At 43.8% G+C, this 25,844-nt stretch overlaps 3 protein-coding genes and 1 long non-coding RNA gene across 6 annotated transcripts in view; 2 read left to right on the top strand and 2 right to left on the bottom strand.

Annotated features, from left to right (window-relative positions):
• Nucleotides 1–25,844, top strand: part of LOC120456553 — a 163,472-nt gene that overhangs the window by 123,863 nt on the left and 13,765 nt on the right. The gene's annotated exons all lie outside the window — the stretch shown is intronic.
• Nucleotides 4,207–5,193, bottom strand: LOC120456539 (transcription factor mef2A). Its single transcript, XM_039643418.1, has 2 exons — nt 5,112–5,193; nt 4,207–5,024 (listed from the first exon to the last, which is right to left on the bottom strand). The coding sequence occupies exons 1-2, from the start codon at nt 5,191–5,193 to the stop codon at nt 4,207–4,209; spliced, it is 900 nt and encodes a 299-aa protein (XP_039499352.1).
• LOC120456549 (salivary glue protein Sgs-3) lies at nt 6,696–7,384 on the bottom strand. Its single transcript, XM_039643429.1, has one exon. The coding sequence runs from the start codon at nt 7,344–7,346 to the stop codon at nt 6,801–6,803; it is 546 nt and encodes a 181-aa protein (XP_039499363.1). The 5' UTR covers nt 7,347–7,384; the 3' UTR covers nt 6,696–6,800.
• Nucleotides 12,582–16,140, top strand: LOC120456547 (E3 ubiquitin-protein ligase KCMF1). Of its 2 annotated transcripts, none has more exons than XM_039643427.2 (2): nt 12,582–12,834; nt 15,205–16,140. In XM_039643427.2, exons 1-2 carry the CDS (start codon nt 12,832–12,834, stop codon nt 15,889–15,891), a joined length of 690 nt encoding a protein of 229 aa, XP_039499361.1. In that variant the 5' UTR covers nt 12,582–12,831; the 3' UTR covers nt 15,892–16,140. The 2 variants fall into 2 exon arrangements, with proteins under 2 accessions (XP_039499361.1, XP_039499360.1); XM_039643426.1 differs by lacking the exon at nt 12,582–12,834 and adding an exon at nt 14,852–15,150.

Raw genomic sequence — 25,844 nt, 5'->3', positions numbered from 1 at the left:
TTAGGACCACTTTTCGTGTGCTTATATCAAATATGTATTAACGTGGCGTTAGTCATTATAAGATAACGCACAGCGTGGCAGTTTCCTAATTAGAATATTTAATATATGAACTTAAAAACTGTACATAAAACTAAATGGGATATTTCGATAGCATCAGAGCTCTGCTGGCGGTTTCTCTCTGCCTTTAATTTTCAATCCCGAATTAAGGTTTGCCCTTGGTTTATTCTACTTTTCCGCCCATTGCTTCATTTTATTTTTTTTCGGACCGCCAATGAATCTGTCAGTTCTTCAAACACCCCAATGCCATTGTGCAAAGTTTCGAGTGGCAGCCACTAATATTGACAGCGCACAAATGTAGAAAAAGGGGGTGGCGCCCCGCTGAGGGGAGGTGCTGCAGGTGGGTGGTACGGTGGCACTGGTGGCAATGGTGGCACTGGTGGCACTGGTGGTACTAGGCGGTGGTGATGTGGAAACGTGCCTGAGCACGTCTTCTACTTAACTTTGTTAAACACAAATCCTTTGGGCAAAGAGTTGCTCCGTCCTTCTCTTTTGGGCCACGCACACGCATTAGGGGCCGGTGGCTCGGTGGGCGGTGGGTGGTGCTCAGTGGGCGTGGCCGGTGGATAGACCAGCAGACATAATCGCATAAAGATAAGTTTAACGGTCGCATTGTACGAAAGCAAGTAATGGTTTTTTCGGCCTCGAGAAGAGTACAAAGCCATTCAATTGACCTCCTGCTGATTTCCATGGGCGGCAAAGGGGGTTGAGTGGTTGTTACCAAAAAAACTCAGTCTACACAAACAAAGACGGCCAACGGCGCTCGTCGCAGAATAATCTGTCAATTATTTAAATCGCCTCGCGAAAATCTTTGCCAGGTTTTCAGATCAGCAGGGAAAGCCCTCGGGGTGTCACCCGAAATGGATATTTATGCTACTTTCTTCATAATGAAAGGGCACTGCAGGAAACGCTCATGATTGTGGCAATTATTAAATGCAAAATCGCCATGTCACCTCTAAGCTAGCTAAAACATTTTTGGCACGTGTACTTATCGGCAAACAACACCAAGTACGCACATTTTAGACGTTCCAGAAATATACTGTGTCTGCTGGTAATGAAAATTAAATAAGTACGTTTCATCCAGACTGCGACCTGTTTTCAGGCTTTTTGGTGTATAGAAAACCCTGGTTCAGGGTTGTAGGGCGCTCTGCCAGGGTCAAAGTTCGTCCTAGTGCCGGAATCGTAATCGAAACTCAAAGCGGCGAAACGCGAAATGTGAAATGTGAAATGGGCGCAAATTAAAATAATAAATCCACCAAATTAAACACGGAACTCGTTAAGGCCGGGGATTCCGCGGGATGTCGGGCAGGACCTTTTGTATCCTGCTGATGGCGGCTTCTTTTGACGTCGTCATTAGCAGCATTTACACGTCGCTCAGGGATAATAAGTAACCGGGCCAAGTGCGAAAATAAAGAAAGCGTAAAAGCAGACGCGGAAGCAGACGCAGACGACGGCAGAGACTGACACAAATTAATCTGAAATTAGTTGCAACTCACTCCGACGGAGCACTGCGGATGGGGGTCAACTCCCTGCGACTCTGGCTGCTCCTTTTGGCTATTGTCGAGCACCGAAAAATAACAACCAATGACTGGGCTAATGAGAAATGTCCTTTGGGGAAGAATTTGCAAAAGGAGTGCAACCAGACGTATTCTATGGGTGGCACAGTTGTCATCGCATATCTATTATCACAATAATACAACAAACTGAACTGCAAGACTTGCCATCTTGAATTCTTTCACCAATTAAATTGAATCTCTGCTTTAACATTCTCCCCAAGCACTTGACAACTCCTTGATTGACTCAAAAGGGCGCGCCACATCCGCCTGATCAATGTTAATTGACCGAAAATTGTTTTTGCCGTTGACCGCGACGTTGTGGGGCTTAAATGCCTGCTGCAGTCACCGTTTATGACTTGGCCATTGTCCTCGGTCACCGCAAAAGCCTTCCTTTCCCTCAAATGCAGTCCCGCCCCGCGCCGCCCTTCCCCTCTTAAAAATGCCGCCTGGCATTCTGCGGCGGTTGGTGCTGCTGTTGATTTTGCTGCTGCTACGGCTACTGCCACTGGTACTGCTACTGCAGCAGCAGCAGCAGCAGTAACTGCAGCTGCAGCTGCGGTTCGCTCGCTCAACTGCCACAGTCAGCGATAAAGCCACAAAACAGCAACAGCCATAAGGACACAGTGGGCGGGACGAGGCTGGGCGTGGCTGGTGGTTGAGGGTGGCGGGGGCGGCTTCGGCGAAGACAGGGGCGTGCAAGAACAATGAGGTGATAAACTTGCAGGCTCAACGCATGACAGCGATACCCACCAGCAAGAGCAACAACAACGGCGGCGACAACGTCACATTTTGATGGCTCCTTGGAGAGATGGCAACCCTCTGCTGGAAGCCGGCTGCACTGGGAAAAATTTTGATGAATAGAAGAACGATTGGGAAATATGTGTGTGTATGCCTCATCACGAATCAAAACGCTGATTCTAATGCAGAGCTGAATATGTTACTTAGCAAACAAAAAAATTATGGTTGTCAGCAGCTGTTGTCTCTGAATATTTTTTATAGCATTTGATTTTTGCACAGGCTGCAGCGGTTTTTCTCCAAGTGTAAGTGCGAAGCCGGCAAGTGCAGCCATCCTTTCTCCGCTCGTTGTGTGCATGCAAACAACAAAGGAAAATCAGCAACAGCAGTTGGTTGGGGGCGATGTCATAGTCCGCTCCCTAACCGCCCCATCCCTCCTCCCCCCGCAACCGCCTTTCCCTCTTGCCACCTTAGTCCGTCCTTAAACCTCCACCACTCGCCCCCTCGCATACCATCGTTTTGTGCACTGGATTTTTTCACTGCTGCTCTTTAACGTGTTTCAAAAGAAAGTTGGTTGACTTTTGAATGACTTTCTTGCCGCGCTTGGCTCGCAGCACTCTCGTCCCCCACACCTGCCACGCCCCCTCCTGCACTGGCAAGCCCGCTGCCGCCCAAAGCTCTCCGCCCCCCGCCCTCCCGGTGTTGTTGTTTGTTTTATGTGTTAAGTGCGCTGGGCCCAAGCGCGCAAATTTCTTGGTGTAACTGATGCTGACGTTGACATCGCAGCCCCAAGCGACCCCTTCATTTTTACCCTCCGAAAAACCCCAGAATTATATGTATCTATATATATAAATATATATATCTGAATGCAAGTGGGTTGGTGCGCACAGTCGAGTCGAAAATCTAGTTACAATTAAAGTGACAAGCTGGCAACGCCGAACACAAAGTCGGTCCCCAAAATTCAAACAAATTGCGGTCGCTTTGATCGTGCTCATGCGAGAGTGATTAAAAAAATGAGAAACGGTGGGGGACTTTAGAAGACTTCTAACTTGTGAAATTAACTGTTACACGAATGCAATCCCTGATAGAAGGCAGTTTATATTATGGGTTTTTGAACATACATATACCAACTGGCATACTGTTAAACGGAAAATCGGAACGGAACAAATATTTTTGTGTTCTGCTATAAATAAAAAACTATTCACACCACTTCGATATGCTATTGATATGCCCGAATACATTTTTTGCCTCTTTTCCCATTTTTTATAAGGGGTTATATCTGTATTCTTTGCAAATGGGCAAAATTGAAACTTTTACTGGAAATTGTTGGAAAATTAATGCCACGCCCTCCGCAATTTGACATTCGATATTTGAATAAACAGTTTATACTGATAATTTCTCGGTGAAAAAATATAAGAGTATTTTTTAAGAAAAAGGGAGCCCCAGTTGTTAAAATAATCTTCACTTTATGCCGCACCCGCTTGTCTTGGTTCAGATAGAATCATCTGTTTTGATTCCAGTGAATTAAAGTTATTCTCGGACTTAAGCTGCCCGTCCCTGCCCATCCCTCCCCCCTAACCGCCCCTCCCCCATCATCACGCTTTCATCGTGGACTGCACTTGTTTTAATTACTGCCCCGTGTTGATTTCCCAGGACCAAAAAGACCAACTCAAAGTGAATTTTCCATTTGGGGCTTTCGCTTGTATGTTGCTTTCGTTTGTTGTTGCTGTTGTTGTTGTTGCTTTATTCGGACAGTTTGTATTCAGAGGTTGTAGGTCGTAGATTTTGGGTCGTCGTGGGTAGGTTTAACCCATTTCTTAACTCATTCAGTTATCTCCGTCGTGAAGGCGACGATATTTCAGTTAGGACGGCGACGGCGTTGCTGTTGTTGCTGCTGACGGCGGTGTTGCTGTTGTCGCTGATTGTTGTTGCCGTTGTTGTTGTTGAGGCGTCGCCTGTTGTTGTTGTTGTTGCCGGGGCGACGACGTCTTTGCTGCTGGCGATTAATGTTGTTGTTGTTGTTGCGGTTACGACGACGACGCACGCTGTTGTTTCCGCTGCCGTTGCGGCGACGCTGCTGCAACTTCTGTTGCTGCTGACGCCGACGGCGTTGCTGCTGCAGCCTCTGTTGCTGCTGCTTCTGCTGCTGCGGACGACGGCGACGTCGGCGATTGTTCTGCTGACCCCTGGGATGGTTTGGCTGCACGGACTGGTCCTGCTCCTGCTCCTGATCCTGACTGTCGGTTGCGTCCTGCTGCTGTTGCTCATGTTGCAACTCATGCGACTGCTGTTCGCCATCGGCATGGTTTTTCTCGGTGCTGACCTCAACGGGATCCTCCTTCAGGGGCTTGACCTCGCCCACGCGCACATTCTTGACTTGATCACAGGGCACATCGCTGTAGATCACCACGTTGCCATAGTTGCAAACAATCTGCTCCTGATCCGCCTGCCGACCCTCGATGGAGCCAATGGAGCCCCTTTTGTCCTCGATCTCGTAGATGTTGCCAGACTTGGTGATGAATCCGGTGACCTGCAGCGGCTTGCTGGCATCGCTTTTGGGAGCTTCCGGGAGCTGCACTTTCTTTGGCGGAGCATTCACTATCATGGGCTTCGTGGGCTTGACCTCCATTTTGGGTGGAGCACTGGTGGAGCTCTTCAGCGGCGCCACCGTTTGACCTTTGGCATCACGGAAACAAAAAAAAAAATGGGGAGACACATTCATATACCATCAAGTTACAAACAAACCAGGGCAAAAAAATTTACCGCTCACCAGCGCGAGTTCGCTGGAAAGGGCCGTGGCCCAAATCAGGACCAGGATCATCCCGAATCCCTTGCCGCACATCATTATCTTAGCTCTTGTTCGCTTCTCGATCGACTGAATCGCTTTCCAAGCTGCGATACCGGGTTATATTAACTCTCTGGCTAACGGCATTTCGACCAGAATCATATCTCGGCCTCTTTCGCTTGGGATTTTTGCATAATTAAGTCTACGAGTTCAAAGCGTGTCAGGCGGAGAATGGGTAGGAGCGACCCATTTTGCCAGGGCAAACACTGCCCGAAAAATCACCAAATAATGCACAAATTTTTGAGAAAAGAAAAGGAACTCTATTCTATGGATTTAATGGGCCTACGTCAATCACTGAATTATGCTTGTGCATGAGCCATTAAATATTCATTGGAGCTTTGATTCGCTGACTATGTATTCAGTAAAGACAAAGTTAAGCTATAATACGATAGTTTCTTTCAGTGATCTATTGGTAATTCCTACACTCTCCGACACATTCCCCTTTCCATCGAGCAGAGTTCAATGGCTCAAACTAATTAGCATTCATATTTCTTCTACGATTTTTGCCGCTGTCCAAAAATTCTCGTCTCTTTGCGCTTGGTTTTCTCATATGTTGATTATGCAAATTGCTTTCTTGGTCCGCAGCTCGCATTTTCAAATTGACCTCAAGCCAAAACTGGCCAACAGCAAAAAAGGGTTCAACAATGCAGAAAAGCAAAAAATAAAAACTACTGAAACGTGTTTATTGGAAGATCTATGCTAGTCGAATTGAATATAAACATTTGTTTGGATGGAAAGTTGTGTTTTGTGTTTATATGATTTCCTCCGTACGAACTGCCCTTGTAAAAATCGCTGTAAGAGCGTTAGACTTGTGGGTCTCAAAAACGAGTCTGGTTTTATTTTGATACTGCTTGAGTTTGGCGGATGTGTTTTGGAAAAATTACCTAATCTTAATATTGTTTGCCAAGGTAAAAAGCTAAGCGTGGGCATAACAAATAAATTGGCATTATCAGGAAAACGAATAAGCGTAAAAAGCATACACATTGATGCTAACGAACATAGACTTTCTCATTCCGCAAAATATGAATAAAAAAACTTTTCCCGTTTTGAACGATTTATTTTGACGTATGCAGTATTAATTTACAAGCAAATAAAGCTGAAATCGATTACAAATCAAATTTGTTTGTACTTTCTACTATTTCTGCTTGTTATTGTGCTTCTTTTGCTGCATCGATACGATAAAAAGGGAAACTCTAAACAAATTTGATTAGATTTATTCGATTTTATTCAGAAAGCTGCGGGCTTCACTTGCTCATCCCATGTTCGAAGCCATATTCAAAAATCTACCTCAAAAATAAATACTTAAATTTCAGCGCAAATTTTTCCATGTTTTATACAACATATGGGTTTATTAGGCTAGTACAAAACATAAGTTATGCTTTTGGTTGATTGAAACTAGATAATACTTCAGAATAATACTTCAGATAATACTTATCACCTTTGATAACGAAAATTATATTATAGAAGTTTTGATGGTAGACAAGTGAAGTAAAGACTTGGGCTTATTTTAAAAGATCCATTTTATTGGCATACATTTTGATAAATAATATAAAGTACACTAAAAACAAAGAAAAAAAATGTTTAAAAAAATATTTACTGGCACCACATTAGTTCTTCTGTTTTTGGTTGTAGATTTTCAGGGCTTCAGCCAGTTCGGATAACGCCGATTTCTGGTCCTTCTCCTGCTTGCGCTCCTCCTGCTTCTTCAACTGCTTGCACAGCTTCTTCAACTGCTTGCGCTCTTTCTTCGCCGACTTCTTCTCGCCACTGTCGTCCTCTTCGGACGAGGAAGATCCACCTCGCTTCTTCCGGCGGCTCAGCTCGGCACATTGTTGCAGCAGCTTGGCGGCCTCATCATCATCGGGTTTCGGGGTGGTGGTCGTGGTAGTGGTTGTAGTGGTGCTTGAAGTGGTGCTTGGGGTGGTGCTGGGGGTGGTACTTGTGGTGGTAGTACTGGCAGTTGTGGACTCTGATTTTGGCTTTTCCGTTGTCGTGGTCGTCGTAGTCGATGTCGTAGTGGTTGTAGACGACTCCTCCGGCTTCGGAGTCGTGGTGGTGGTGGTGCTCGGAGTATTGCTCTCCTGTGGCCTGGCCAGAATCGAGGAGCAGCTGGCTACCAGTAGAAGGCCGAAAAACAGTGTGGAAGCGCGCATTCTCGTCTGATTTGGTTTCCCTCGACTAGACAACTAAATGGAGATCATCGCTTGGCGTTTGCTTATATACACGGCACTTAGCGCCTTAGCGCGATTTAAACCCAACACTACTGCCCCACCCATTACCTCGCCCCCTCCCCTTGCATTAGATGGGCGTAGACGATCCGACTGGTTTTTGGGCTAGCCGATAAAAAAACGTCTATAAACTGTCATTATACATTGAAATTTTTTCAAACAGTTCTGTAGTTTTCGGGGGTTATTTGGTAATACCCAACTGCTATCGGGTCCCCAGACATTTTCAAAATTTCTTCAGCGGCTTAAACTCCCAAATTAGTTTATTATATTTAAATACGTTTCATTTTTTTATTAATGTAGTAATATATTTATTTGTAAAATACTATATCATTGTTTTAATATTTTATCTAGTTCGTTTATTTATCGTTTTTGATTTGAACATTGGATTCGACATAACCAATTTTATAAAGAGTATAAAACTAATATATACATATCAATGCATATGTTTATGTACCGAGAAACTGTCCAAAAGTAATGTCGATATGTCAAATTTTTTCGTGTAGTTTGTGTTCGTCATTAGCGCTTTCTGAGAATTGGCTGGTTTTATAAACAAATTATTCCCGCATTATCCAGCTTTTATTATACATTTGTACCAAATGGGCTTCACATACTTTCTACAACAACGCAATACCCTTACTCACGCTTATCGTAATAATGCTTTGGATATTTTGACTTTGGTTATTAAACAGGTTTTGGTGTGGCCTACGGCGTTTAATATTATTTCATGGTATTGATAACTTGGGTAGAAATGTGTATAGATTAATGATTTTTTGGTAGATGATTATTTTTAAATTTTTTTTTAGAGTACACTTCGATGCGAACTTGTTTTCTTGGGTTGAGCATCGAGTTTCCTTTGTTTATACGTTTGCACATGTGAGTATACCATTTTCCCCAATGCGGCTGTGGCTCATAATGCCGCTAATTGTTTATCAATTACACTTGTTAATTGTTTAATGCGACTGAAAAGTGACGCCTGGAGTTGTGGCATGGAAGGGGGAGGTGAGTGGAGTGTAGACGGGGTCAGAGGTCGGGGGGCTATCATACAAATTGCAACATTTATCCGCGCACCTGATGCCCCAACGTAGCCGATTACTTGCTCATTTTTTGCTAGCCATTTTATTTTTGTCTGTTTGCAATTTGTACAAGTAATTGAATAAAAAACGCACTGCGAAAACGAGTAATTAATAAAGCAACCGGCAAAGGAGCGAAAGAAGGCGTTGATGGGTGGTGGTGGAGGGTGATGGTGGAGGGTGATGGTGATGGTGGAGGGTGATGGTTTGGACCTAAGTGGCCTTGGGAGGCCTTCGATGGGTGGGGTCAGCAACCACAGCGTAATCAGTGCTGCCAGCTTTTCTCAAGGGGCGCGGGGTGCGCGCTTGTAAAATAGCAAAAAAAAGCCAAGTTTTTCGCACTTTGAATTCAAAAATGAGCAGGAACATGACGGGAAAAGCGCTGAATTGACAGCAGTGCGCGTAATCCATATGCAGCAATTTAAATGCAACAGAGAGAATATGTTAATTGCGAGTGAAACCGATGCGCGGAGTCTCGTCGCCACCTGCTATACATTCCTTTATTTATTACTTATTATAATTATAATTTATTTTACGCTCCTTTTCTTTTTTTGGGATTTTTGATCGACTCCATTATCTTTTTCGGCTGTTTGTTTTTCATTAGCTGAGTTGATATTTATTCGGCTTGCTTAAGCTTAACAAACAAACTACTGCAAATATAATTGAGGCCTTTTGTTAAAGTGCTACGCCTGATATATGCCTATTTAAATTTAAAAAGAGGTTTTAACAGCAGGCTCAATGCACATTGATCCCCCACTGGGATTTAATCCTATAATTTTCCCTGCTGCTGCCCCTTCTTAGGGAACTTGCTAGTTTGGATATTTGATCCCTTCGGATAGAAATTCCAGGAACTCGAAAGTTTCATAACCATTCATGCACTAGACAATAACCCAGCTTAACTTTGGCTGGAGAGTCAGTCATTCCGGAAACTTGGAGTAGCTGCCATCATTAACTTGTTGAGGCAACCATTCCTGATTCCTCAGCCCCGTGTCTCAGAAACCGTGTCTTACCGCTGGCTGCCTGACTGCCTGGCTGCCTGGCCGAACTATTTGCCGATGGACACCCCCTTTGCTGGCCAGAAATTATCATCATAAGCGCCGACGTAATGAGGAAGTTGACCCAAACGAAGCCAAGTTGACAAAGTCTCCAAGTCAAGTGCATTTGCAACACAAAGGTGCAACCTTCGACTCGATCCTACCTACCTTTTGGCTCTATGCTAATTTCAGCCTTTTCTCTCGTCTTTTTCTCCTGTGGCCACATAATAGTGCAGGCAGCCAAATATCACGCATACGCACATTGCGCATACGCCCTGTGCAACTGCTCCTGTGCGCTGCAAATCGCTGAATGCGACGAGTCCCAAAAACCGAGACCCAGTTGGTGGGTCATGTCCCAAAATGGGTTCTAAATATATTTAGCACACCTCGACGAAGGGAAAACCGAGTGGAAAATCCGAACGAACGCAGGACAAGCGCAGGCGCCGGCAGAGGCAGCGACGTCGGCAGAGTAGGACTTAACAGCAGAGTTTACAGAGTGGGAACAGTTTTTGGCACGCGGTCCGCAAAGAAAATTAAGGGGGTGGTGGTGCATCCTTGTGTTTATTTTTATTTCGCCAATGCGTGTGGCATGTTCAACGGCCCTTGGCGTTGCCACAAAAAACGAGAATTATTCTGGAAAATAGGGAAGCACTGTAAGGTGCAAGTTTTTTTTTTATTTCAACATACAAGTACCCCCCGCAAAATGCCAAATGCATTTCAATTGCTTGCAGTTCTCGTTGCACTTCATTAAACTCACTGTCGAAATTCGACAGGCAACGAAAGGGTGGTGGTGGTTTTATTTGGGTGGATATTACCGGGTGTGCAGTGCGACCACGTGACCTTCACACAACTTCATGAACGCAAGGATTGGGGTTAGAGTCATCACGTAGTTTCAACTAAGCCCCACATAAGGTACCAGAAATTCACTTCACATACCTCAATTTTTTTTCGGATTTTAGTGAAATAATTTCCATTATATGGAAATTCTATGAATACGCACAAAGAAAAAAGATTTTTTTTCGTCAATTTTCGCATTTTTGGCCTGAGGCAACATCATCAAAATTTTGAAAATTTTTAAGATTTCAAACTGTGAACGCCAATCGATTGCGAATTAAAATACGAGCCTATGGAGGTATTATTTTTGACGAAAAATCTGGAAAATGGCTTTTGTCAAAAATTCGATAAAAAGCAAGGGTTCTTTTGTCAAAACTTAACTAAAAAAGGTCACAAATCAAAAAGAATAACCGTTTTGTAAACCTTTTTATCAATACTAACCAACCAAGTCACTTTTTGGCCGACTTTGTTAAAATAATTGTTGGCCAAATTTTCGCATTTTTTGTAACATCATCAAAAATTTCAAAAAATGTGAAAAAAATAGAATTATTTTTTGAAAACACAGTTTAATAGGAAACTTTATTACGAATTCAACGAGGTATAACATTCCATATTTGGACAACTAATTCAAATGCTGTGATCAAAATACTGATAATTATTTACGCAAAAAAACAGAAAATCTATTTCGCCAAAATTTCAATATTTACGATTGATATTTTCGGTATAACTTGGCTAAAAATGGTCAGAAAGTTAAAAGAATTACTTTTTGTAGTTCTAATTACCAATACTAACCGACCAAATTACTATTTGACCGACTCTGTTAAAATAATTTTTGGCCAAACTTACAAAAAATGGCCAAAAATAACTTTTTTCCAATTTGATCACCAATGGATTTGGCATTCAATTGCGAGCTCGAAGAGGTATAACATTCCCTATTTGGACCAATATTAAGGAAGATATGGTCAAAATTCTTATTTTTTGAGCATTCCCAACCCAAATCAGATAACCAGATAAGATTATGTAATATACCACAGTTCTTCCCCCAATTTCGCTTTGGCTCTCTGTGAGCATTGGCCAAGTCCATTGGTTTGTCCCATCAACGGTAAATGACAGGAGGAAAATACGGCTCACGTGTTCCGGGGCCAGAAGAATTTTCAAAGCCAAACACGCCTACTGCATTTTCCGCCCTTTTCCCCTTTTATTTTGGTGCATACTTTGAGGCATTTGACAAAAACTCCGATGAGCTGGGACGACCAGTTCCATGGATGCCGTTGCCTTCTTGATGAGCCGCAATCCGGGCCACTTAAGTGGCATGGAAAAAGCGATGGAAAGGCGGAGAGAGTGAAAGGTGCAGAATTGGAAAACCGGAGCAAGGTAGGCTTAGTTTGAGAAGTAATCGAATGCTATAATTTCCATTAAACTGATTTCCCACGAGCAGCTTCAAGTCAAGCCAGCAAATGTTGCAATGTTGATGACCGCCTTTGGTTTTTCCGGGAAAGGGTGGCAGTGGGGGAATGTGGGGGCTTGGAGCCGACCGTTAATGGCCACATGCATAAAAACCTGCAGCCAACGGAAACCCAAAGAGGACACAGCTCAAAGAGAAAACCAGAGAGGTGGCTCCGGTGGCTTGGTAAATTCATGATGGGGGCGGCAAAAAAATCGAACAGGACGGAAAATCCATCCACTACTTCTCTCCCAGGACCTTTGGCCAAAAGTCACGAGTCTCAAGTTCCGAAATGCAAAGTAAATTAAATTTAACTACCAAACAATACCAATTCTATGCTGCGGGCAAATTTCAAGTAGTGAAAACCAGTCGGCATAAAGAATAATAAAATAACTTATTTAGACAACAGTAATAACGAAATTTAATTGAATCCGCTAGCAAAATAAGTTTGTATTTTCTGATTTAGAAATGCCTCTACTAAGTAGAGTGTTAGCACCGTTATCTTCAAAATCTACGTTCTGCATCAACTTTGTGACTTTGTTGTTAAACACACAATTCGTTTCAAAGCGCTGCTGAAAATAAAATCCCCATAAATAAAATACCGAAATTGCTTGTCAAATGGCCTAAAAAATACCTAACATAAAACATGCATTGAATCAATCATCCAGATGGCAAATGGTTAAAATCCGCTTAGGTTCTCAGTTTTTTTGTCGCCACCGCCGGCGATCGCCACGCCCCTCCGCCCACCGCTCCCCCATTCGAGACATAAACAAAATAACCCAAAACTGCCCCACTCAAGTGTCTTGTGTTTATAACCGGCGGACAAAGGGGCCAGGTCTGAGGAGAGAGTCGGAATCTGTTCGGCCAGTCTTATCACCGCCGGTCAGTCGTCGCCCGTGGTGGACTCCAAGGGGACTCTAGCAAGTCCAAGGACTCTTCATCCGGGCTCCGAGCTCTCCTCTCTCTTCTGATCCCGATTCGGTGGCTGGTCCTGTTCCCGCCGCTCACCTAAGCCGCTTTGTGCATGCATGGTAAGAGGCAAATCGGACTAAGCCACAGCTGCTGCTTTAAATTCTTTGGCCGTCTGGCTGGCACACTGAGAGAAAGTCCCACCTGCAAACGGCACCTTATGGTAAAATGCATTCAGATAAATGGGAATGAAAACGATCTCTCAGTGTGTGACTTGCACTGGGGGAACGAAATGGAAAGGGGAAAAACGAAACCATGGCTGGGAAAATACAACGACGACTGTCACCTGCGACTTATGCAAATCACCAAACGACCAACGACCAAACAGCTGAAAATAATTTTCCACATTTCCGTTACAAATAAAAACCAATTTACTTTGCTAATATGGCCACACAGGCAAAGACTCATCCGGAATAGAAATGCCGCTCGCTTTTCCGAGGATATGGGAAAGCGTGGAAAAGCGGTGGGCAAAACTAACTGCGTTCCGCATACGCAGGCCATGCAAAAGTTTATGCACGCAACGTAATAATTTTGTTGCACAGTGTATGCCCTTTAATGAGTTGGGTTGCTTGCCTTTGTATTTAAACTAAAAAAGTATTCATCAAGTACTTATTTTGTCGAAATAAATGCAACAATTTGCATTATTATGTTGATGTTGATCTGCATGGCAATAAAAACACATGAAGTAGATAACGTAATTGAAGTTCAGTGATTAAACAAACAAACGAAATGGTCCACCATGCTGGCACTAATGAAACTCATATTAACACTACCGTAGTATAATTCAGATTTTATTATATATCATATAGTTATTTGGAAAGAGTATTTCTCCAAACGAGTTGGGCCCCACGGTCTTGGGATATTTCCATAAGCTGCCGCTTACCAACCCGCTAGATGTTTCTTTTTCGCATTTGTTGGATGTCAGTTAGTCAGTTTGTCAGTCAGTCGAGTAGTCGAGTAGTCAAGTGGCAGGAGCAGGAGTGGGAGCAGGAGCAGGAGTGGGAGCAGTGCCATTTGCAAGTCCTTAAATGCCTTTGCAGCTCGTCATTGTCGTTGGCATTGTGGCTGCACTTGCTGCCCCCTCCCCCCTTCGGGTCCGCTTTGCCACCGCCTGTGCCGCCGGCCTTAAGCCAACCCCCTTTGGCCATGTTCCGTGTCGCTGGCATTGTCAATGCTTTCGACTTCCTTCCGCTGTGGCCAACAAATTCGAGCCGCGCATGCAGGCCGCGCAAACATAATCATCATTATTGCTGCAATCAGCATATTTGGCAGGCTTAAAGGCAGCCGCTGTCCTGCGGGAAAAACACGGAAGCATTGTGCATTTTCCCCGCACATACGAACACATATATATAGTGCCCCCGGTTTCCCGCAGTGTACCCCCTTTTGCTCTACGTTTAGTTGTGTGGTTATGCTTAATATGCGTCATTAAAATGGTTGTTGTTTTTAGCGCACCACAGTGGGTAAACTGCCACAAAAATATGGTAACAAAAAAGAGCATACAAATAATTGCGGCTTCTGAGGTAGTAAAATATTCCTGCAGTTCAGCGTCTTAAATAATGTAGCATCCCAAAGTTAAATGGCCACGCGAATATAGATTTTTTTTATGTGACACGTCTACCGAAAATTGTTTTCAGTGTAACAGCCTGGGGCGAATGCAAGTGCGTGGGCTGGCCTTAGGCCCATCACCTGAACTCACCTAAAAAACTCAGCCAGCCAACACACGTGCAATATGCAAATAACGAATATATTGCCCAGTGCATGCGATAAGAATCCATTGCGCAAAAATTAATTAGTCAATTTGCATGAAATTTATGTACAAAGCGCGAACAAACGAAACCAAAACGAGCCAACAGGCTGCTTTTTAAGGAGTTTGGGTGTGGATTTGGGGCTAAACATATATCTGACTCGAATCGGTTTAAGCCTTGAAAAGGACACACTGTGCAACCACAATTTGTGAAGAGTTTCTTCATTTTAAGACCACGTGCGAAAAAGTAGCTTTTCCAATATTGTTATGTTAATCGTAATCATAATCGATAGTATTTTTTTAATCACATCACAGTCACCGTTTCACATAAAGTAGCTTTTCCCAAATTCAACTTGCTAGTCTCGGCTCATGTTTTTCTTTAAAAACCAACTCTGATTAAACAGAAATCGTATTTGAGGGTATTTTTTTTGTTTTGGTCACATCACAGTCGCCTATGTCTGAATAGTTTTTAGCACTTTAATCTGTTTTTAACCTAAAGCAGTCTCGGTCTCGTCTCATGTCTATCGTAATCGAAAGAAATTTGCTTAGTCACATCACAGTCGGTAGTGCCGGAATAATTATCTTTCTTTTCACATAACTTTCTACAATGAGACTATACCAAGCATTTGATTCCGTAAGTGAATGGATGTGTGTGAGTGTTATACATGAATTAATTGCTTTTCGGCAGGATTTCCCATCGAGTGCCCTTGGCCGCCAGGACGTGCACATGTGGGGCCACTGGGACGTGCACTGCGACGGATGCGGCAGCAGCAGACTGGTCCACTATCGCTACAAGTGCCTGCGCTGTCTGGACTACGACCTCTGCTCCACCTGCAAGGAGAATGGGGTCTCCAACGGGCCGCACGATCGCGCCCATCCACTGCAGTGCCTAATGGATCGTGCCGCCCTTGAGCTGCACTTCGCCGGGGAGGCCATTCCGACCATGTGCGCCGACAGCTTCACGTGCCCCGTGTGTGGCAAAATGGGGCTGTCCCTCGAGGACCTGAAGGAGCACTGCAAGGCAAAACATCGCCTGACGCGCACAGTCGTTATTTGCCCGGTTTGCGCGGCGGTGCCAGCGTCGAATCCGATTCGCATCGCTCACATTGCCAGTCACTTGATCTTCATGCATTCGTCCAGCGCTCAGCGGGATCCGGAGCCCGCTTCCAGCTCAGTAGCGCAGGCTGGGGGCTTCCATTGGCCCCAGGACTCTGCCGTGGGCTCGGGCACTGGAGATGGCACTGGCATTGGCATAGTGACCCAACACACTTTTCCCACCTCGCAAACTCCGCAGGTGCGCTTCCTGCTGCCCAGAAACACGGCCCCCTTGGCCGATTCCGAGGATCTCAGCGATAATGAGAGCTTGGAGCTATGAGTCCTTCGAATCAGAACCACAAAGGAGCACTCCACTACAACATTTTGACAAAAGACTAAACAACAACAAGGCAAACGAAAACAAGCATTTGCATCGTTACAAAATTCGCATACGATATTATAGAGTTCGTTTTTTCATTTTCATATTGAATGACGAATATTGAGAATAACTACACATTCCGTTTACACACATACACACAATCATGTATTGTCGTGCTTCTGCTTAAATATATTACTTCGTTCGATTCAAGATTCAATTCTAGTAGCTGCCTAGTAGCTACCTAGTAGCTGCCTAGTTGCAGCCCCCAATTAATTAGAAAGGCTGGGAGGCTCTGGGACTCGAATAGCCCCCATTTCCCTCCCAGACGCCAATGGTGAGGTATTACTCCTTGGGCTCCTCGGGTCGGGAGCTCAAAGTGCTTCTGTTGCTTTTGCTTTGGCTGTTGCTGTAATCCGCTTAGAGGTGGAAACCTTTTGTCATTATAAAAGGATTTCAGGCCTGACAGAATTTCCATTTGTTGCGATTCGCCGCCGTACAGCCTGCAAGCTCAGTTAACTTTTGCCTTCCCTCACAGAAATTAAGATTCAAAAACCGATATTTTGCCTCTCCAATTATAAAGGTAAGCACAGACAAAGCGTTTCCAGATAAATTGCCAATCGAACTAGATAAAATGAGCCAAGTGTAAATAGTGGAAAGGCGCAGATAGGCCACGTCTCCAGGTTCCATGTGCACTGTGACAAATTTCCGTCTGCATGTTGATTCTGCATATAAAATGACAAGCACATCTTTGCTTTTGTCGAATGACATTTTCTCAGTGTACTGTGGAGTGCACGGCAGCGTCCAGCCGAAAACAAAACAGAGTAACCAGAACACAAGCTTTTGGCTCCTTCCTCCTTTGATCCTGGCGTCCTGCGCTGCATGCGTGGCTGATGGTTGACAATAGATAGACATGGACATCGACACAGCCGGCATGTCGTGCGTTCTGCGTCCTGCGTCGTGCGTCCTGCGTCCGACGTCCTGTCTCCTGTATCCCAGCCATTTCCCCCGGATATTCCACACCCCCTGCGGAGTGGTCGTTATGGCTAATGAGTATTTTGAGGCAGAATCGAGGGAATCGTGTTCACTGCAAGCTATCGGCCGGTGGGAAAGGGTTAAGGCCACCAGTCGTAAGTGGAAACGGAGCTCTCAAGCGACCCGCCGCGTGCGTGAATCACGAGTGGGGGGCTAGACGTTAGTTAAGCACTGGTTAACCGGAGCTTATCAATTGTATTATCACATGCTATTACTACATATCACATCCATCACTACCTGATACTGATGAAGATGATGCCTTATTTATCTTCATTTGCCTGATAATTAAGACCACTTCACAGAAGTATGTATTTTTATGGTTCTATTAGCGTGTTTTTAGCTGCACTTTGGCTGAGCTCTCAGGGCTTTCGCCTATGGCTTGCCTCACGCTGCCATCTCAAGTGGCAGGCTTAGCGCGCCTAAACCCCTTTAAAGCTAGCCGTACCCCCTTTGTGGGGCAATTCGGGCGACGCCACTGCTGCCTTTCCACACAGCACGCATACAAATGACAATAAAAGCGAACGACTTTGGTTTTTGGATTTTGCGACTTGCCTGAGCCTCTCTCACTGCGTTTTTCTGTGTGTGCTGGGCAGGGGCTTTGGGGCCTCCTAATCAACCCCTTCCATAGCAATCCCCTATCGACTCTGCCCCTTGAAGAGCTGCCACAGTTTTGCGACTGAAAGTTGAACCGCAATCGACATCGCTGGCCGCCACACGCTTGCACAATTTTTAATCATTGCTTCGGCATTCAGAGCTGGTCCTTCAAGCCCTCCTTCCTCCCTTCCCCGTACCTTCCCCCCTTTTTTGTCCCGTCCATGGCTAACCCCTTTATCGCCGTCTCTCTTCGATCCAGAGGCATTGTTGTGAGAAGGACGAGAGCACATAAACATGCATGGCAGCAGGCGGAGAACATGCACTGAACAAAACTTCTAACTGGCTGTCTTGAAAGCTGCAAGTATATATACAAATCTTACTTCATAAATACCTATTTAAAATCAATTTTGAAACCATTGCGACAAACACATAGTAAAGCTTTATCTTTTAAGTTATAGTTAAATTGGTTTCGGTGTAACAAGGAGCAGGAACAGGGTTTGGGCCCTGGATCCTGAAACGTGGGTTCCCAAGGAACGGGAATGGGCACTGCGACCCCGGATAGCCCAGATACTGGGCTTATTGTCCGGGCCTGGGCTTTGGGTCCTTTATCTTGTTTCTAACTCATTGGATCGCAAAAACGGTCTCGTGTTCACCTTAATTGGGGTAAACATAAGTTCTGATTGCCCCGGCAGGGTTGCAGCACCAACACAAAAAAAAGGAGTTCCCAGCGACATTTTTCTTTCTCTTCCACCATTCTTGGGCTATCCTCGAAAGGAATTTGCCCGTTGTCTGGCCAGGAAAGTCGAGTCAAGTCAAAAGCCAAAGTCAAAGACGAACGTCGAACGTTGTACGTCGAACATATCCAATTAGAAGGCCGCAAAGGGCGGTCGGGCAATAGAGAGAGGTTCGGAGCGAGGGTGGCAACCCTACCGGCCATTGTTGAAAGCAGATCACAGCGCCAAGATAGAAATTGTTGAACGTGTAATTTTTATTTATTGCATACAATTCTGTTAAAACAAATGATAACAATATTGGGACGGGTGTTTTCCCATGGACCGTACACTCAAGCTCACAATAATAGGAAATGTTTATGTTTTTCCAGAATGTCATTATCAATATATATTTATTTAGTACAATTGCAATTTAATTGTGAGCAAATGAAGCAATCAAAGCCTTAAATTATATTTTTTTTTTAGCATATTATATAAGTAAATATATCGAAAAAGGTTTTTAAAGCAGTTATTCCGTTTATTATTATACAGCCGTTCCTACTATAAACGGACTTTTTGTTTGCCTATTGAAACGCAAGCAATAAATGCTATTGTATTGCACACAGCTGTGAGTATTTAAAATAAATGTTCAACTTTGGCCGCACACAAAAAGGTTGCCGCCATGCAAAAAATGTTGGGCAACTTTTGAATTGAAAAAGCGTTTAGACATTGTTCGCCTTTCTGTGTGTGGGCAACTAAATGATGGGGAAACTATAAAAATTTCCATAACAATAATAAAAACAGCGAAAAAGGCTCCGCGGCGTTTCAGGACCCGAAAAGACATTTATTCATTTCAGTTTTGAAAATTAGCATAAAAGTAAAGGCTCACATAAGGGATGATGTCTGTGTTCGGGATGAAGTTGGGGGCGAAAGCGTTCTAAACTTCTGGCTTCTCCGCTGGGTGGCATCCTTCTGCGAGGAGGATGCAGGGTACAGGATACAGGGTACAGGATACAGAATACGGGAGAGCGATGAGCTACAATCACGGCATGCGAGCGTTTGATAAGCATGAAAAACGTGATAATTTTAATAAAACCAAATGAGCCGCAAAATCATACAACCAAATATAAAAATGCACAGGCAAGAACAACAGATTTTGGAAAGGTGGGTAATGAAGCGCCCAAATGTATGTCACAGTTTCTGTTTGCTAATGCCGAAACTTTGTCATTGCGAACAATCTGCTCGGCAAGAAGTTCGTTGCAGGCGGGGAGATTTTATGATTTAATTTTTATTGCAGAACTAAGATACAAAAAAAATAGAAGATGGCTTTAAAATATAAAATACCAAGGAGACAAATCCTGCTTTCAATTAAATTAGTTTTAAAAAAAAGTTGGAATAGATTCTCAAAGCCAGAAAATACAAAATAAGTTTGTCTCGACTGGTTTGTAATTCAATGATGAACAATTTGGAGTAGCAACGAGTTGGATAAATTATAAATTGTACCTCTTTGATGGCCACTTCAAACGGATTTGATCCAACTATTGCTAATCTTGTTAGCCAACCAAATCGACCCGAAAGTATGCAATGAAATCTGTTATTTGCCAAATGAGGGAATTTGAGTCCTAAACTATTGCTTAACAAAATAAACATGCCATGCTTGCCCGCAAAAACCGGACCAAAAGGCCCAAGCTAAAAAGCCCTTGTGTATCTGTCATACCTTTGAGAAATGTTGCTTTTTTGGCAGCTTGAGGGCTTAGAAGCAATAACTAAACAAAGGCGAAATGACCAACACATTTTGCGCCCCAATAAAACTGTCAACATTATAAAGCGCCACTTAAGAAATGAACAAAAGACGGGCCCAAAAGGTGGGCGCGTCAGTGGGGAAAAAACAATAATCATAAAATTAAAGCCAAGCCAAAAAGGCAGGCGAAAATTAAATAAATAACAAACAAAAAAAAATGGTAAAGCCAAAGCAGAAATAAAAACAGAAAAGCTACAAAAAGTTATCAGGTGAAGGGGTTGGCTTACATGTTTAGCATGAGGCACACACACGCCAGCACACTGGAAAAAAAACGCACCGACCAACAAACAGAAGCGTTGACATCGTTGCTGAAAACTGCCACTAAATGTCAGCAAATGAGGGTCAGCACACACATGCGCCACACCTCCGAGCCAACTAAATATTGTAATAAAACGCAGAAAAAAAAAAAAAAAGACAGGATGGTGCATTGAATACCAAGTGATGGAGGTTAGGGATTCCCTGTACTTCGTTGATTTCATTTCGATTTATTTACCAAAAATTACTTTAAATACTAACGTAAATACTAAGTGTTCCAAGTGTTACAATGTTCTATTAGAATGGTTACAAATGATTAAATATTTCGTGTGCTAAAGCGTCCTTTCTTCATTTTGAATACCCTGTATTCATAGCGGCTATAATGAGGAGAGAAAACACACAAAAAGTGAAAAAACTTGTTTCACCCCATTCACTTCCATTGTTTTTTGCTTTATTTTCTTTTTTAATGAATTGACCGTAAAATGAACTTGTTGATGAGCCTTATGAGCTGACCAAAGTGCCACGCCCCCGTTCACGACGCCTTCTTGGCGTGGTCATTTGCAATAAAAAAGGATTATGTGCTGAAGGACAGTCCCGAAAAAACAAACAAACACACACGCTAGTACCCATAACAGCGTGTAGGAGAAATACAAGCACGGAGCATATAAATATTTATAAGTGTGTGCGTGGTGGGGGGGGTCAAGTGTCAGTGCCATTTAGCAACTCGCCACACACACTCGCTGTGGACAAAAAAAAAGGTGCGTCGCTCCCATTAGCCTCGTCCTTTGGCCTTGAACCCAAAAGAACAGAACCCGAAGACCGAAAACCCCGAGAGGCGGCAGCCACACAGAGACATAAATATGGCCAACAAATCAACGAACAACAAGGACGAAATACCAAACGGTAATCGAATGTAAATATATTGTAAAGGTCTTTTGTTATTCAAATTATACATATATGGGGAGTATATTTGATCACGTATGTATGAATGATATATAAACATAACTAAGTATGTTTAAAATCCATCGCCTTGGGATCTTTAAAAGTTTCCTTTCGATTGAGCAACGCAAAACAACTCAACAAAAACTTTGATTGTAAAGAATACAGTTTATTAAGGGCATTTGGCCCCGGCCAAGTTTTGGCAATTTAAGCAATTCAAGCAATTCAAGCCCCTGACTAACTGACTGTGCGTGCTTAAACATTTTGCGGGGCCTTTTGTCGAACTTACCGACTGCAATCCCGACTCGTACATCACCGCAACGTTGTAAACTGCTGTTGAGTATTTTTCTATTATTGAGGAACGCGGCTCGCTCGATCAGCAGGATTTTGTGTTTAATTTCATGAAAGTGCCTGCCAACGTCAGCGGCATTTTCCTCGTTTTTCCTGCCGGATGTTTAGTGCAAACTTTAGTTTTTCCACACTTTCCACTCCCTTTCCACCTGCCCCCATAGACCTTTGTCGTTCGGGCTTCAACTTCAACTTTTTTCCGGCTTCTGTCGTGTTTCCTTCTGTTTTCCCCTTATATTTTCCTTTTGCCTGCGCCTGTGAAAATTTGTTACGCCTAATGGCCAGACAAAGGGAATGGGTGCCACTATTTAAATACAATGAGCTGTATGCTTTTTCACCAATTTTCGTTGGCTGCCAAACTTGAGTAAGAGTGGCTCCAAAATGCAAATCAATTTAAAATTAAGTGAATGGCTGCAGATTATGGTAAAAGAATTGCTCATTTATATTTAAAATACTGATTAAAGCTAAAAAATGACGCCAGTGCTTTAATGTTACTAATTTCAGTTTAGGCATTTGGGAGAAGCCTAAAAACCTGAAAAGGGCATCACACTTTTAATTGGAGTCTATAAAGGCATTCCACATTCCTGCGTTTCCCCCGACTCGATGTTCAATCTAGCCAGGTAGTGTTTTGCCCCCCATTTTCCATTCCACAACATTTTCACTTTACTGGATTTCGCTTTTCCTTCTTCGTCTTTTATGCCCATATCCCCTGGCTCCTATCGTTTTTCGGGGCAAGAGATTCGTTTCGTGAGTCACGCAAGGGGGGGCCGAAAAATTCAAAAATGAGTGGCAAAAATGCAAAAAATACAGTGCCTGTCATTATTTTTGTGCAGTTTGCAATTGCAAGGGAGTTTGCAAGCTACGTAAAAGGTTAAAGGGCGTGATTGAAATTTCCGTTTGCTTAGCCGGGTGAATGGGGCGTATGAGTACTGTTACTCTTCGCATTTCAACAGGGTCGCAGTGTATTAATTACAGGGAATCCTGGAAGGAAATGGAACGGGAATGCTTACCAAATCATTAATGTCATCAACTTCTTGGCGAATCAAAGTTTTTGGCTTTTGGGGTTTTGTAATTATAAGCACGAAGCTGTCACCATCAATGTCCAGCATTCATTTGTTTGCCATTGGCTAGCTGATGACACCCAGCTGTCTCAGCACCCTCCCCTGACCCCCTGCTCACGACCCTCCTCGCGACCCCTGACCCTTCGGGTTGATTAATGAATGTGGCGACAGTCAGCGATGACATCGATTCCTGACACTCTTCGCCGAATCCACCAGCGGTTTTTACGTAATGCGAGGGTAGCCGGAAGCGGAAAAGCGAGACCAGACGGCATTAAAAGTCGGCAAACACAATGACATCTGCCGCAACGCCTTTGGCTGCACTGTAAAAAATGGCCACCTAATTGGAAATTAATGAGCACTTGGATAAAATAATCCGTATGTACTTAATTCATTTTTCAAATGATTCCCTTTTTGCAGAATGTGCAAGAAGCGCAGCAGTTCGTATAAGAAAATTCAAGAAAAGGTTGCAATTTCGGCCAGTGTGGACATGCTCTTGTGCAACTTAATGCCCGACCACTTGACTCCGCTCCTGCACCTCTTGGGCCCAGGCCGCCTCTGTCTGGACGTGGACATTCATTTCGTCTGGCCATTATTTGCAACACTTGCAGCAAAACAAAGACCAGGACGGAATAGGATGGAGTGCAGCAAGTGGATGCGGATGTGGAAGTGGATGTGGGAAGTGGAGTGGGAGTGCACTGGATCCGAGTGGAGCAGCGACCACATTGCGCAACAAATCTTTTTGTGGCCGAGCACGTGACGAGGGCCGGATCACGTGGCGTATGCGTAAAGCTATTTTGGGCCAAGGGAGCACAAAGATACGAAGATACTGGCCCCCAAAAACCGATCTGAATGATAAATTGTTTCAAGTTTGCACTCCTGATTGCCATTCAATTTCAAATTTTTAGTTTTCTTTTCTCTTTCTCTTGATTTTTTTTTTTAACGAAAATTTGCGACACATTTTCGGTGGACCACAAACTTTGGCCAACTTCGTTGTGGTCCACAAACGAGAGAAATGCCCCGAGCCAAAGAAAATTAATTTCGGGTTAAATCATTAGAAAGAAGTTTTGCTTTTTGGCCGGCAGGCATCAGAAAATTAGTGCTTTTGCTTTGGCTTTAGACACTTACACGATTTCTGTAAACTACGGAACTTGGCAGTCATTTTCATTACTTGCATAATTTGCTTATGACAACAATAATTAGTTTGGGTCGGTTTTTTAAGATGCGCACAAAGCTGTTGCTAAAAAATGTATTATAACGTGTGTGTTTCAAACATTTTCAACCGATTTTGTATTTATGTACATGAAACCCATTTAATTCACAACAATTGCATTCGTATAATTTTCTTCGTTCGCTGTCTTCACAGATCGCTCTCAGATTTCATTCGTTTACTTGCTAAGGAGTTTCATTAAATTCCCGCTTGACTTTTATCTCATGGCTAATTATTCTTCTTGTTCGTACTCTTGCGCTGCAAATGAACTTCGCCTAGAAAGAGAGGGGTAGAGGGGGCTAAATGAGTAGAAAGAGAAGAGCCGGAGAAATACGGCGAATCTTGGCATCTCCTCTCATCTCATCCTCTCTCGTCTCCTCTCATCTGTCTCAATTCGCTTTGTTTTCAGTCTATTTTGTTTGGTTCCCTCATAAAACTCAACTTGAAGAATCCTGACAAGATGGGGGCCTCTGAAGAGGGGTGTGAGCAAAAGGTGGAGAGGGTGGGGCGGGGGGGATTTCAGGACCACCAAAACACGGTGGGTGAGCGTTGTTCTTTGAGTGTCTACTTCGATATTTACGACATGACTGAGATTTTAACTTGCGGAAAAGTTCGCCTCAAAAACTTCGTTGCCTTCAATTGTATTTGCTAGTGGTTGTTGTTGCTGGTGTATTCTTGTTGTAGTTCTTCTTAAAGCTATTGTTGTAACTGTTGTTGCAGCTCGCTGCTGCATTTGTTGCTGTTGAAAGTTGTTGTTGAAAGTGTTGGTGTATCTGTTAGTGTTCTTCCTCTTGTTGGTTTTGTTTTGCAACAAGGATTTTGTTGCTGCTATGGGCTATGGTGTTATAGTTGTTGTTGTTGTTGTTGTGACTAGCAAGTAAATGATAGCTCCTGCTGCAATGAAGCTGCCAACCCGCAACTTGTCGCTTGTTCTCTCCCTTAGCCGTCGGTTTTAATTGTCACACATGCTTAGTGCTTACGCACATTCATATGTCTACATATATGCATACATAAGGCGTTTATATGTGTATGTGTGTATATAAAGCATGTGCCAACGCATATATCATTCCCGGGCCACGCCTACACACATGTAATGCTACCCGCCCACTTGCTTACCGCTCGCTGGCATTTCGTTCGCCCACCAGTTTTCCCCCTCACCGCCTGATTTTCATCCAGAAATAAGCAGTGGGCGTGGCGTGCGCCCTGCATGCCCCCACCAAGAATCTCAGTGTCTCAGCATGTGTATTTGCACTTGGCAACTTAACGCTGAGGTTTCGTTTTAATAAGTTTAACAAGTTTCTTGGCATAATTTGCGGTGCGTCCCCCGCGACCCACCTCCTGCACTTTGCCCGGACAGCGCTCTTGCCTCCTTGCCTCCTTGCCACCTCCTACTCCATCCATCCACATCTATTTGCCACCCTGAACTGCATTTTCCTGGCCCGCTAGCCGCGGGCTGCGAACTGTCGGAGGATTCTGCAACAGGTCCCAGCTCGAAAACCCAGTCTCGAGTTTCGCACGTAGCCAAACACGCCTGAAATGCAACGCCAGACTGGCAAGAAAAAAAAAACAACAAGAACAAGAAAAACAAAAATGAGAAAAAGGGCGATATCACTGTGGGTCGAAATTAATGCTGCAAGATCTCAAGAATAATGAGCTTTGTGACTATATAATGACGAAATCTTTGCTTTTGGCGAGAAACTGAAAATGGTTAATGGGCAATGGGCAATGGCAGAAAAGTGATATGACCAGAAATGTTGCACGATTTCATCAAGGGCTAAAGTATCCCCCCAGGAACTTGGCTTTAAACTCGCCTCTGGCCACACTGTGTCGGTGTTTTATAATTTGAAAGACGCAACCACCAACACCCACCCACCCCATCGTTTGCTGCTTTCCCCGTGTCCTGCTCTTTGCTCCTCGTATCCCCGTCTAACGAAGGGAAATTCCATGCGGCGAGCATACTTTTGTTC

This window comes from Drosophila santomea, chromosome X (assembly GCF_016746245.2).
Source record: "Drosophila santomea strain STO CAGO 1482 chromosome X, Prin_Dsan_1.1, whole genome shotgun sequence".
Lineage (NCBI taxonomy): Eukaryota > Metazoa > Arthropoda > Insecta > Diptera > Drosophilidae > Drosophila > Drosophila santomea.
This window is presented reverse-complemented; position numbering and strand designations above follow the sequence as displayed.

Coding starts and splice junctions, on each gene's coding strand:
- LOC120456539 (XM_039643418.1), bottom strand. CDS start 5,193: ATGATGTGCGGCAAGGGATTCGGGATGATCCTGGTCCTGATTTGGGCC. Junction 5,025..5,111: donor CGAACTCGCGCTGGTGAGCG/GTAAATTTTTTT, acceptor GTGATGCCAAAG/GTCAAACGGTGGCGCCGCTG.
- LOC120456549 (XM_039643429.1), bottom strand. CDS start 7,346: ATGCGCGCTTCCACACTGTTTTTCGGCCTTCTACTGGTAGCCAGCTGC.
- LOC120456547 (XM_039643426.1), top strand. CDS start 15,124: ATGAGACTATACCAAGCATTTGATTCC. Junction 15,151..15,204: donor TATACCAAGCATTTGATTCC/GTAAGTGAATGG, acceptor GCTTTTCGGCAG/GATTTCCCATCGAGTGCCCT.